At 49.6% G+C, this 11502-nt stretch overlaps 1 protein-coding gene and 1 long non-coding RNA gene across 2 annotated transcripts; both read right to left on the bottom strand.

Moving 5' to 3' along the window:
• Nucleotides 1–346: 346 nt before the first annotated feature.
• On the bottom strand, nt 347–1115 carry LOC142591230 (uncharacterized). The gene is made up of 3 exons (XR_012830401.1): nt 989–1115; nt 829–898; nt 347–672 (listed from the first exon to the last, which is right to left on the bottom strand). It is a non-coding gene; the product is annotated as an uncharacterized LOC142591230 (long non-coding RNA).
• A 321-nt stretch (nt 1116–1436) lies between these two features.
• Nucleotides 1437–2314, bottom strand: LOC142591525 (uncharacterized). The gene is made up of 3 exons (XM_075703847.1): nt 1907–2314; nt 1738–1846; nt 1437–1442 (listed from the first exon to the last, which is right to left on the bottom strand). The coding sequence occupies exons 1-3, from the start codon at nt 2185–2187 to the stop codon at nt 1437–1439; spliced, it is 396 nt and encodes a 131-aa protein (XP_075559962.1). The 5' UTR covers nt 2188–2314.
• Nucleotides 2315–11502: the final 9188 nt, after the last annotated feature.

Consider the following 11502-nt stretch of genomic DNA (forward strand, 5'->3'; position numbering starts at 1 on the left):
TTCTGTCACCTCCTCAAACGCATCTCACACCTCCAAGCACCTCTTCGTAAGAAGAAACCAAACAGCCCTTTTCAGGGCTACGCACCAGTTTGCCTGGCGGGCGATTGTGCAGTATCAGCGATTCTCTGTCCTGTATACTGCTCCAGCATGCAAAACATACCCCAACCAATGATCGAAGAAGGCGTGCATATGCAACGTTATAATTGCAAAAATGTACATTTGTACTTGGCGGCTATGCTGAGGATTTAGTTCCTGACATACTTAGGTTTGGTTTTCTGTAGGAGTGTGCAAATACTGAATGTTTGGTACGAATTAATTTTGAAGAAAATACCCAATAGGAAGACACTCCATCGAATATTGTAAAACAGCCAATATTCGTCCATAAATGTTCTTATGTTCCATTTGCCCAGATTCACCATAATGTTTTTGTTTAATTTCAAGGCAGAATGGCTGTTTATTCCACTTCAAAGTTATTGAAGAAAAATTCTCGGCTACATCCATTTGCATCCTATCTCTTTTTGAGATATATCCGCAGTGCACCGAAATAGTATCCACGAACCGTGTTGGTTTGCTGCTGCTGCTCACTGCTCCGGGTGTGCAGTTCCACTAGGCGTGGGAGGGCTTCACGGGCACCCGCCGGCGGCACTCGGCGGCGCCTTTGGCGTTGTGGTGCTGAAAGCATACAAGTTGTGCAATTTTTTTCACAGCAGAAGCTTATGTAACTCATGTTTAAAAGGAATGACATAGGAAGAAGCATCACATGCCGATGGGTGATTCCATTAAACTTAATATTGGTACAGCTAACAGGACAAGGCGACTCCAACTTACGAGCTGGAGCACTCAGGCACTCCTGGGCCGCATCCTGCTCGGCCACACCACCGGCACCGCGTGCAACGCTCTGAAAAGCCCGTTCAAGTAAGACACTGCTTTATGCACACCGAGCGCAATAAACGAAAAAAAGAAAGAAAGGTGATGTGTGCAAATTCACCTGCAAGCCACTGGTGCCGGGCGTCTCGCCAACCGAAACTGTAGGCTGGGCGGGCAATGGCTGGATGGGCTGAGGGCGCCGGAAGTCCCCAGCGAGAGCTCGCGCCTGCAGGCTCTCATCTGGGGGGACCAACTGTAAGCATGTGTTGAGAATGTGTCACAAAACTTCTCTGCACGCATAGCGATGTTTGTAGCAGCAGCTACTAATAACTGATATGGTTTAATGTAGCGAGTCTGCACGTAATGGGGGCAGTGCGCAGCTAGATTTTTTTTCTTTTCGAGGGGTGTTTGAAAACATAGCATGTTTTCCACACAAAGACCTTCGAGAAGGGGGGGGGGCGTGTTTGGTGCGCCAGCCACTGGCTATGCCCCTCATTCGATGGTCTCAAACAGTTTCGAGCACGTAGGTTCCTCTAATATGCCTCAAAATTAACTTCACGGGCGTCCTTTCACCCCTGCAGATTCGACCGTTTCCGACAAAGATCTAAGCAACACCGCCCTAGCGTGAACTTTTCCTAAACGTTTGTAGGCAAATGAACCCACTTTTTACCGTCTCGACGCGACACGCAAGCGGATATTTTCGACGTCTAACGTGAGCTACACACCGTGTCGCGACAAACGACACACCGTAATACGCTTTTTGTCACCGTAGGCCGCGTCGCATTGAACCTCGTTTGCCGAATTTCTGACGGTCACAAAGTGCTAGTTCAAAACACTTAGGCGATAATGGTATTCTAAGCCAGTGCTTACCGCTTCCAACCGCCCGTACACAGCGGCTCGCCCACCATCCACCCGCGCGGTTCCGGTTAGCTGCAGGATGCGGCCGTGGAATCCAGCAAGCTGACCGCCTCCGGTGCCCCTGTAAATAGCAAACCGAGCGTATGAGACGACCGGCTGAAATTAATCCGCGCACGCTCACCTTTGCTGCTGCCTGACAAGGGCCAGCGCCTGGTCCGCGTAGAACCGCTGCTTTCGCCAGAAGGCCTGCCACTGCTGCACGGTCTTGCGTGCAGGGCCTTCGGCATCCAGCAGCGCCTTCAGCTGGAGCCACAGCGCCTCCTTGTCGGCCTTTGTGAGCGATGGCCCCAGTGGGTACGACGGCGTCACGAGGGCGGGGTGCTCCTCCATAAAAGACAGGAGGAGCTCCCTCTGACGCGCCGAAACCCGGGGGCCGAGCGGCACGTTTCGGTGCGACGACATTTTGAAAAGTGCGCCGAGTAGACCGCTCTTTTTTTTTCTTTTTCTCGCGCCGTGCGCAACACCACCTAGCGACCTTGCAGAAAAACTGATTCTAATAAATTGTAATAGTCGCACACATTACTATTTGAGAACGTGTTTAAGCTTGAGAATAAAAATACATATTTTTCATTCAGACATTTGATTTATTAGAAAGCGAAAACCATTTCGGTTTATAGTATATGGTCCCCAAGCAGACGACAGACGAGGCAACGCAACGTCCGGGGAGTTCACCGCTTGCTGATTGGCTGCTCTCTCCGTCCCCTTGTCACAAATTTTGCATACTGCCAATTCGTGACGTTGCAGCAACTGAACAGAGCGCGTATCGAACAAAATATCTCCGATCGCGCCCCAGGAACAAACCAATGTCCTCTCCAAGCTTGAACGGCCGCATCAGGTCAGTCATTTTGAACAATACTCGTTCTCCTGCACCGTGTGCCTGACTTCCATTACGAGCGCGTTCCATCTCTATCTCGAGACGCTTCATTTCCAAAGCGTGGTCGCGCTCTTCTTTTTCTTTCTGTTCTTTTCGTTCACACTCCTGTCTTTTTGCCGTCTCCCTCTCCTCAATGGTCTCAAGGCATTCCGACAGCTCGTCATCCTCAGCTTCTAACTCAAGAATAGCCCTCAGCAGTTCTGGTTTTCTGAGTTTGTCTGAGACATCCAGACCCAACTCTCTTGCAAGCTCCAGCAATTTCGGTTTGAGCAACGACTTCAAATCCATGGCTGCTCTGAATGCTGCTTTCTCTACTGCCTACTATTGTCTTGCCGCAAACTAACCCGGCAGCAACGACAACCACAATTACCAGCTCTGTTTCTGACACTAACAAAAGCCTGGCAAAACTCAGAAGAAGAAAGTCCCGCACTCACCAAACCTCGCAGCCAAGAATTAAGCGCAGTCGTTCCGCTGCAGGCAACCAGTCATCACACAGGGCTCGTTGCACTGCTCCCGGAAGGTCGTTTTGCTGCTCAGCATACAGTCAACCGCATATCTTCGCTGCTCGCCTCCGTTGTCGCGATCTCACCGCTGGCAGACAGTTGTTGCAAACTCAGTGCTGACACCCGTTATTGCAATCGCACCGCTGGCACGAGTTGTTGCAAATGGGTCGCAAGTCCCAAGGGTAGCGTTGGCCTGGCGGCCTGGGGCACAACTGGAAGCATCCGAAGGTCCCGGCAAAGCATGAGTCGACTGGTAACAGAACAACTTGTTTATTCTAGCATCGCAAAAGAGCGGCCGGTAAGGTCGACCGAAGTGGAGAGACGGGAGAGCACGTTACTCAACAGAAGAAATCGGAGCCTCTCTCGGCGTCCGGGAGCAGCTGCTCTTATACTCTCGGAGTCGAGGGGAAGAAGGAACGCCTCGTCAGAGGCGCACGTGATGCGCGGCACGGACAGGCTGAGAGACATGTTGGGACGAGTGTAGTGACGCATCCGCCGGGCCGGCGCCGGTCAGACCTCCTCGCTTCACACTTGGGGAGCTCCTCTCCCCGGCTGCCGCGCTTTGACAAGCGTGGGCACCAACATGCACACACACACACACGCACACTTGAAGACACGTGGCATTGAAACATGCCTGGACGCGCTTGTCGGAGAGGCGTATCGGCGGCGCTGAACGGGCCAAAATGTCCGCCGCTTTGAACGAAGCCCCGGCGTCCGTTGCATCCGCGCCGGCTATACCGCGCGTCGTAGGCGAAACGTAACAATGAGGAGGGAAGATAACCGATGGTCATTAAGAGTTACGGAATGGACTCCAAGGGAAGGGAAGCGTAGCAGGGGGTGGCAGAAAGTTAGGTGGGCGGATGAGATTAAGAAGTTTGCAGGGACTACATGACCGGGGTAGTTGGAGAAGTATGGGAGAGGCCTTTGCCCTGCAGTGGGCGTAACCAGGATGATGATGATGATGATGAAGTACACTTATACAAAGAATCCTTTAAATAGAATGCCACAGCCGCGGAAACAATTGTACCCTCGTTACTATGCAAGAGTCTGCAAGGCTGCCACTTAATAACAGTAGTACTCGTGAAGCAGTCGTAAGGCAATGCTTAATGCCCCTTCATCTGAAGAACTTCATTCGCTGCTGCTCCCAAGCTAGCATTGTCTTATGCAATATGCACATCACAAAGTACTTCTTTCCTAGTGGAACATGAAACGCGGTAGCAACGTGAAAGTGCAGCCTTTTCTTTAAATATCACATGAAATATGAAATAAAAACATCCCTTGACCCATCATAGTCATGACAGACTTGATGGAAGCAATACATATGATTGGCACTCTGTACTCATGGTCACCATCAGCAAAAGGTGCGAAAAATGTTCATAAAAAACATCAGAATGAACGCAACCGCCGCATCCTGTGCATTTTGACGCTCAGTGTACGTTGGTAGGAGTGAGGCAATATGCTTGCTTGCCATCTCTTGTGCTAGGTGTATCAAAACTTCTGTGCAAGCATGAATACGGAGGCGAGGCAAGCAAGTAAAGCGTAATGAATGTGGATTCAAACACAAACAAAATGTAACGCCGAGTGTAGTGACAGCATTACACTCGTCACATCATGTCCAAATGGGTAGATGTAAATTAACGTAAAAGCGCAAAAAAATAGGTCAACTTTATCACACTCTATGATGACAAGTACATCACAAACCTTATAGTACAACATGCTTCAGGTAGCAAAGCATGTGACAACACTGCAACATCAGCATCACACAATTCGTTTTCACCACGGCATGTAAAACTTGCAGTTACATTTACGTGACCTTGCAAGAAAGAATGACTATCCCAGGTATGTCCATTCCCTTGTCAGTGTTATGAGTCACTGACTAGAAGCATTCATTTCTCGGCAGCAATTGTAGTGCGATGCTAAACAACAGGTGAATCATAATTGTAAAAAGGTGAGTGCACTTGCCAGCTGTGATGAAACATGTTACATAAAACATGAATAATTGGATCTACAATCTCACAGCACCCAGAAAGTGTCACGCGTGAAAGTTATTCTTGCAATGACTCCCTTGGAACGAAGACTAGAGGAAACCAATCACTGGTGTGGTGCAATGATGATGGTCATTTTCATTTGTGAAACTGTGCAACTTAAAGAGTGACTAGTTTGGTGCTTCGGAATAAAGACGACATTGTAGTCGTTGCAACTTAGCCTCACTGTGCCGAAATGAAAATATCACAGTGCAAACACTATGCGGTAACGCTTCATAGTGAGTGCAGTAAGCTACAACACAGTGAAGCAATATAAATATCGCAGTAGAAAACCCATACACAGAAATCGACAACTATTTGTAACGATTCCAGTGTGAATGACTAGGAGCCTCCGAAATGTGTAAATAAAAAAAGCACGCTGGCATTGCAGCTGGATAAGCATAAATAGAAAGAGGCAAATACAACAGAACAAAAATGGGTGCGCGCATTGCACCTCTCAACCAAAAAATTCTCCTCTATTACTCAAAGGAAACTCAAACAATAAATAAACAAAACAAACGGAACTGGTGAAACAAATGAATAAAATAAATTAATTTCTCGCTTGCTGCAGGTGCTCAGCGATGTCCTGCGCTATGGCGCGCACCTGTTCCACGATCCCCTCCTGGGCTGCTGCCGTCCGTTCTGCCGCGACAGCGAAGCGGGTTGTGGAAGCCTCGATTCTGCGCAGCACCTGGAATGAATAATTATGGTGGAACTGTTCGCATCAGTTGCTGATTACTCGCAACCAGCTCACGGCTGCAAGCTGCTGTTGTGAAGAATTGCAACATGCACAACGATTCCCTCTCTGCTGAAGAGCCACGGGCCTGATGGCATTCTTTGGCAGTGTCAAGCTTCGCGTACAAGCTATACCCTCTTCGTTTGGACAGACAAAGACCTGCTGGAACTACTCTTCCGTCATCTATTCTAATGCATTTCTCACCACCAAACAGCCCTTTTCAGGGCTAACCAACCTTTCGTCCGGCGGCTGATCGTTGGCAAGATACGTTACCGAGCCCTCTATACAACGCATATTTCTTGTTTACATCCCAAGCTGGTTTGTTTTTCAGATTCATGATTTACTTATAACAAAGCATAAAGAATATTTATGTCCTTCATGTAAAATGACACCAAAGGGCCTACCAACCTGCAGCACCTCGTCGCCCTGTTCCAGGCTGCGGGCGCACTGCGACGACATCGTAGTCAGGGTATCCACCCGCCGCGGTCGCTGTCGACGTGGTGGCCGAACAGGGTGCTGCAACACTGAAAGCACACATCATTTTATGGTACCAATAAAAGTGGCTATGGCCATGTTATGGCTTATTGGGCTAGTTCAATAAAATACAAGAGCTCATTTTATTTAACAGCTTGAGGATGAATAACTTACCAGGTGCAGCGGCCAACCTTTCGGCTGGCGCCGCGCCGCGCGGTGGATCCTCTGCCGCTGTAGAGTAAACACATTAAATGTTTACGAACTGCACACACACTTGGCGATAATTAAAACACTCATTCCTCTGATGCTTACGTGTCGCTGTGCTCACGCCCGCAGCCTCGTCTTCGACGACGACTTCCATCGCATAGGTGGGGACGTCAGCCTGCTGGAAAATGTCGTAAGCGTGGCTATTCGTTACAATGCCTATGTTACAAGTTTTCGTACTAATTTGCGAAAATATTGTGCAATTATTGAGTGCTTAATAATCCCATGTGTTACCGTCCTCGTGCACTTCCGTGAAGGCATTTTAATTCTGTGTTAACCACTTAACCCCCCTTTTCCCGAAAACGCAGCCAACTGAGATTCTAGTTGATTAACATACCTGCTTTTCCATTCTCTCCTACGCTATTTTCCTGTTCACCAACGGTGTTGCGTTCTGCTAAATGTAGCACTTACAGATAATGGCAAACTCTAAACCGGCACCATTCAGGAACCCATGATATTACGGCGGCAGTGTGCTTACCTCTTGGTAGGGGAGGTCGGTCACGCCGTGGAGGCGGACCGTCCCGGTGAGCTGCAGTACTCTGCCATGGAAGCCATGCAGCCGCCCCCCTCCTGTTTTTCTGAAAATACACGCCAATGTCGAAGGACAAATCGCCCAGGCCATTGGACGGTCACTCACCTTTGTTCTTGGGCAAGTGCGGCAGCGTTGCGGCGGGCCTCGAAGACTTGCTTCCGCCACCACTCTTGCCACTGCTCGACGGTTTTCACGACGGGGCCTTGCGTGTTGAGCTGGTCGGCTAGCTGCTGCCACAGCCGTCGGCGGTCGCCAGAAGTGAAGCGTGGCCCCAGCTCGCTGGATCTTATAGCCAGCTGGGGATGCTCTTGCATGAAGGCGACCACCGTCTCCTTCTGAGCCTCCGACATGCGCGGCCCCTTCACCGGTGCTTCTACGTTAAGCGCCATGGCTTCAACTGAACGACTAAACCAACCGCTTCAAAATTCGCGCCGTGTGATTGAAACGTGGTGGTAGCTAGCGCCATCACTAAACGTTTCGCAAAACTGCGACACCACCTAGCGCCAGTTGAAGACATTAACCGCAATATTTTGTTTCAGTCGTTTTGCATTCCAAATTGAATCTTTGAAAAGCAACACCAACACATTTTGCTACTCACTCATAATAGCAAAATATTTCTCAACACGTTGCAAACGCTTCTCAATATATTATACGCTCCCCAAGCAGACGTCAAAAGCGTGACGCAGGCTTCCACTTCGCTCATTGGCTGTTTGCTTCCTCTCGTTCTCGCGAACACTGCGAACCGCCTATTTCGTGACGTTTAGAACGGAGGCGGTCCGTTCTATTTTGGAACGCGTACAAGATCGCGCCCCAGTTCTTAGAAAACACACGAAAAATAACGCTGACTATACGGAAGCCCGCAGCCACCGTCGTGCACAAATAAAGAGAAAAAACAACGAAGAAAGGGATCTCGGCCAGACATCTCACCCGGAATGCCGACGAGCTGTCTGGCAAGGTGTATAGCAAAATCGTCGATTCATTGCAAGTCGAGCAAGTAGCAGGTTGCCTTCAAGATAAGGCTGATACATAAGAGCGATCGATCGTTTCTAAGTGCCGAGATGAAGCAACAGTCTCAGGGCGTGCTTGCTTTTATTACGTTTTCTTTAGTTGTGCATCATGGCATACGTCACGCCGCGAATTTCAATTCTTTAAGGTTGATAGGCCACGTGGTGGCAAAAAAAATAAATTAAACGCATGTCCAGAATTCTTGGGAATGGGTGAGTTGATGTTAAATGTTATCTTGCGGGCACCACTGCTGTTTGTCTCCTTAGTACACAGAACACACAGGGAGACGTGTTTGCTTGAGCCGTCGTTGTGCGCCATATTTTACAACCTCTGAGAGGGTTGAGCGTTGTCATTGCCTCACATGGCACATCTCATTGTGGCATAAGTATGAAACTTGAATTGGATTATGGGGCTGCACGTGCCAAAACCACACTGGGATTATGAAGCACGCCGTAGTGGTCGACTTCGGATTAATTTTGACACCGTGACGTTCTTTATTGTGTGTGACCCGCAGGGGCGTCTGCGTCAGCAGGCGTTTGGTGTGTTGCGCCACCACGTACCCGAGCACACGAGGGTTGGACCCTCCCGCGTGTAGCCGTGCGCGGCTTAGCCGTGTCTGGGGAAAAGGGGATCCTGGAGGTTGAGCCGATGCCGGGCGTTTGGACCTTTAAGGCCCCCGGCGGAGGCAACACGCCTCTTCGGCCTCGGCTTCACATAGACGGCACCTCCAGGCTGACCCACCTGGAGGAAATCGGCAGTCGCCTTTTCCTGTCTCTCTCTTTCTACAACCTTCGTCTTTCCCTTACTTTCCACCTTTCCTGTCTCCTTCTCTCTTCTAATTACTTCCTTTCTCCTTGGCGGCAAGGGTTAACCCTGTGTGGTTATCCAACCTTGGGTACACCATATTTGGTTATAGTGGCGGCGCACGACTGGCGTCGTGCAGACTTGCATGCAAGTTCTGCCGCGTCCCCTCGTTGGGCTCCGTGGTGGGCGGTCGGCGCTGTTGCCGAATGTATACATTTTTTCATGGAAACTCCTTTCCCCAAACTCCCTGATCGCCCTCAGAAACGAGGGCGCACCGAAGATCTCTTTCAATTTTTCGGACGACAAGTCCACAACTTTCCTCGATTCCACGTGATTCACTCAGAAAATCCAGACAAACTAGTGCGATCCATTTCACCGTTCCTTGTTTCCAAGTCTTTGACCGAAGTTTTCGGTACAGGATATAAGGTGTCGAGAATGTCAAGTGGTGATCTCCTTTTGGAACTCCAAAATCAGAAGCAGTATGAGAAGCTGCCAAAACTTGTGTCATTTGGGGAGACCCAAGTAACAGTAACCCCGCACCGTACCATGAACACAAGCCGAGGTGTTGTCTCGGACGATGACTTGCTGGAGCTCACTGAGGATGAACTCTTGGAGGGCTTCAGTGACCAGAACGTTATCAATGTTAAAAGAATTAAGATCAGGCGTGACAGCAAAGAAATCAGGACCAAACACCTTATATTAACTTTCGGCTCAAGTATTCTGCCCGAGTCTGTAGAGGCCGGGTACATCAAGCTCCGTGTTAGGCCATATGTGCCAAATCCGCTTAGATGTTTCAAATGCCAACGCTTCGGCCACAGTTCGCAGAGCTGCCGAGGCCGTCAAACCTGTGCGAAGTGCAGTGCACACGAACATAATTCTGAAGCTTGCGTGAACACTCTCCATTGTGTAAACTGTGAAGGCGAGCACGCCGCATACTCGCGGTCGTGCCCGTCCTGAAAAAAAGAGAAAGACATAGTCACAATCAAAGTAAAGGAAAACATATCATTCAAAGAGGCACGCAGGCGGGTCGCATACCTGCCTAAGAACACATATGCCGAAGTGGCGCGTCAGGGGGCAGCGTCACAACGGCCTCCGGCGGCTGTCCGACCCACAGGCAGTGAGTCGGCAGGTACGCCATCTGCCCCCGCGGCGGTTGCAGCAAGCGCTGCTCCGTCAACCCTGAATGAGGGATCATCGACCCCGAAGGTTGACGCAGCCGAGGCTGCCCCGGCCTCCCCGGCCCCTTCCTGCGCTGGCAACAGCCGGCGCAGCCAAATCTCTCGGGTAGCCCCATCGACCTCCGGGCTCGTGGGCGCAGGGGTCTTGCCCTCCAAGGCGGGACCCTCTCTAGTAACTTCTCGCTCGCAAGAGCACGTGTCCGGCGCCTCACAAGAGGCAATGGACACTACACCTATTCCCAAGGCGCAGCAAGCGCCTAAGGAGCGGCGAGGCTCACTCGAACGCTCCAGAAAGGGCAGAACCCCTGTTACAGGGCCTCGAAAGAGCTCTGTAACCTAAGGCATCACCTGTTTCCATACACACAGCACTTATTAACCTTCAATATGGATACACAAATTATTCAATGGAACGTTAGAGGTCTTCTTAGGAACCTTGATGACGTACAAGAACTCATACACAAACACAATCCAAAAGTGCTGTGTTTACAGGAAACACACCTAAAATCAAAACATACAAACTTTCTCCGACAGTACATAACTTATCGCAAAGATCGCGATGATGCTGTCGCATCATCGGGCGGTGTTGCCATTGTTATTCAGAAAGGCATAGCGTGTCAACGTTTGCAGCTACAAACGCCCCTTGAAGCAGTGGCGGTTCGTGCGGTTCTCCAAAACAAACTTATCACTGTGTGCTCGCTCTATATACCCCCACATTACAAATTAACTAAGTATGAATTTCAGTCCTTCACAGATGAATTGCCAGAACCTTATATTGTTCTTGGCGATTTCAATGCACACAACTACCTGTGGGGCGACCCTCGTATAGATGCGCGAGGACGACTTGTTGAACAGTTCCTTCTCTCTTCTGGTGCGTGCCTGTTGAATAAGAAGGAACACACATATTACTCTCTTGCAAACAGAACATATTCTTCAATAGATCTTAGCCTAGTTTCCCCGTCACTACTGTCTGAATTTGAATGGGAAGATAACAACAATCCTTACGGAAGTGACCACTTCCCCATACTACTAAGATCACCTAAAGATATCGAATATCCACCACAGGCTCCTAGGTGGAAGGTTGACACAGCTGACTGGGAGAAATTCCGCACCCTAACTAGTATATCATGGGATGACATGTCCTCGTTAGAAATTGATGCTGCTGTTGAATATTTTACAGCCTTTATAATAGATGCCGCATCAAAATGCATATCAGAAATAAATGGCCTGGCATGCAAACGGCGTGTCCCGTGGTGGAACGACGATTGTAGAATCGCTCGTAAAAAACAGAACAAAGCGTGGGGGTTGCTACGCGCGTCTCCCACT

This window comes from Dermacentor variabilis, chromosome 8 (assembly GCF_050947875.1).
Source record: "Dermacentor variabilis isolate Ectoservices chromosome 8, ASM5094787v1, whole genome shotgun sequence".
Classification (NCBI taxonomy): domain Eukaryota; kingdom Metazoa; phylum Arthropoda; class Arachnida; order Ixodida; family Ixodidae; genus Dermacentor; species Dermacentor variabilis.

What these genes read in the sequence shown, in the direction of transcription:
- LOC142591525 (XM_075703847.1), bottom strand. Translation starts at nt 2,187, where the DNA reads ATGTCGTCGCACCGAAACGTGCCGCTCGGCCCCCGGGTTTCGGCGCGT. An exon ending in CTTGTCAGGCAGCAGCAAAG is followed by an intron (nt 1,847 to 1,906) that starts GTGAGCGTGCGC and finishes TGCTATTTACAG; the next exon opens with GGGCACCGGAGGCGGTCAGC.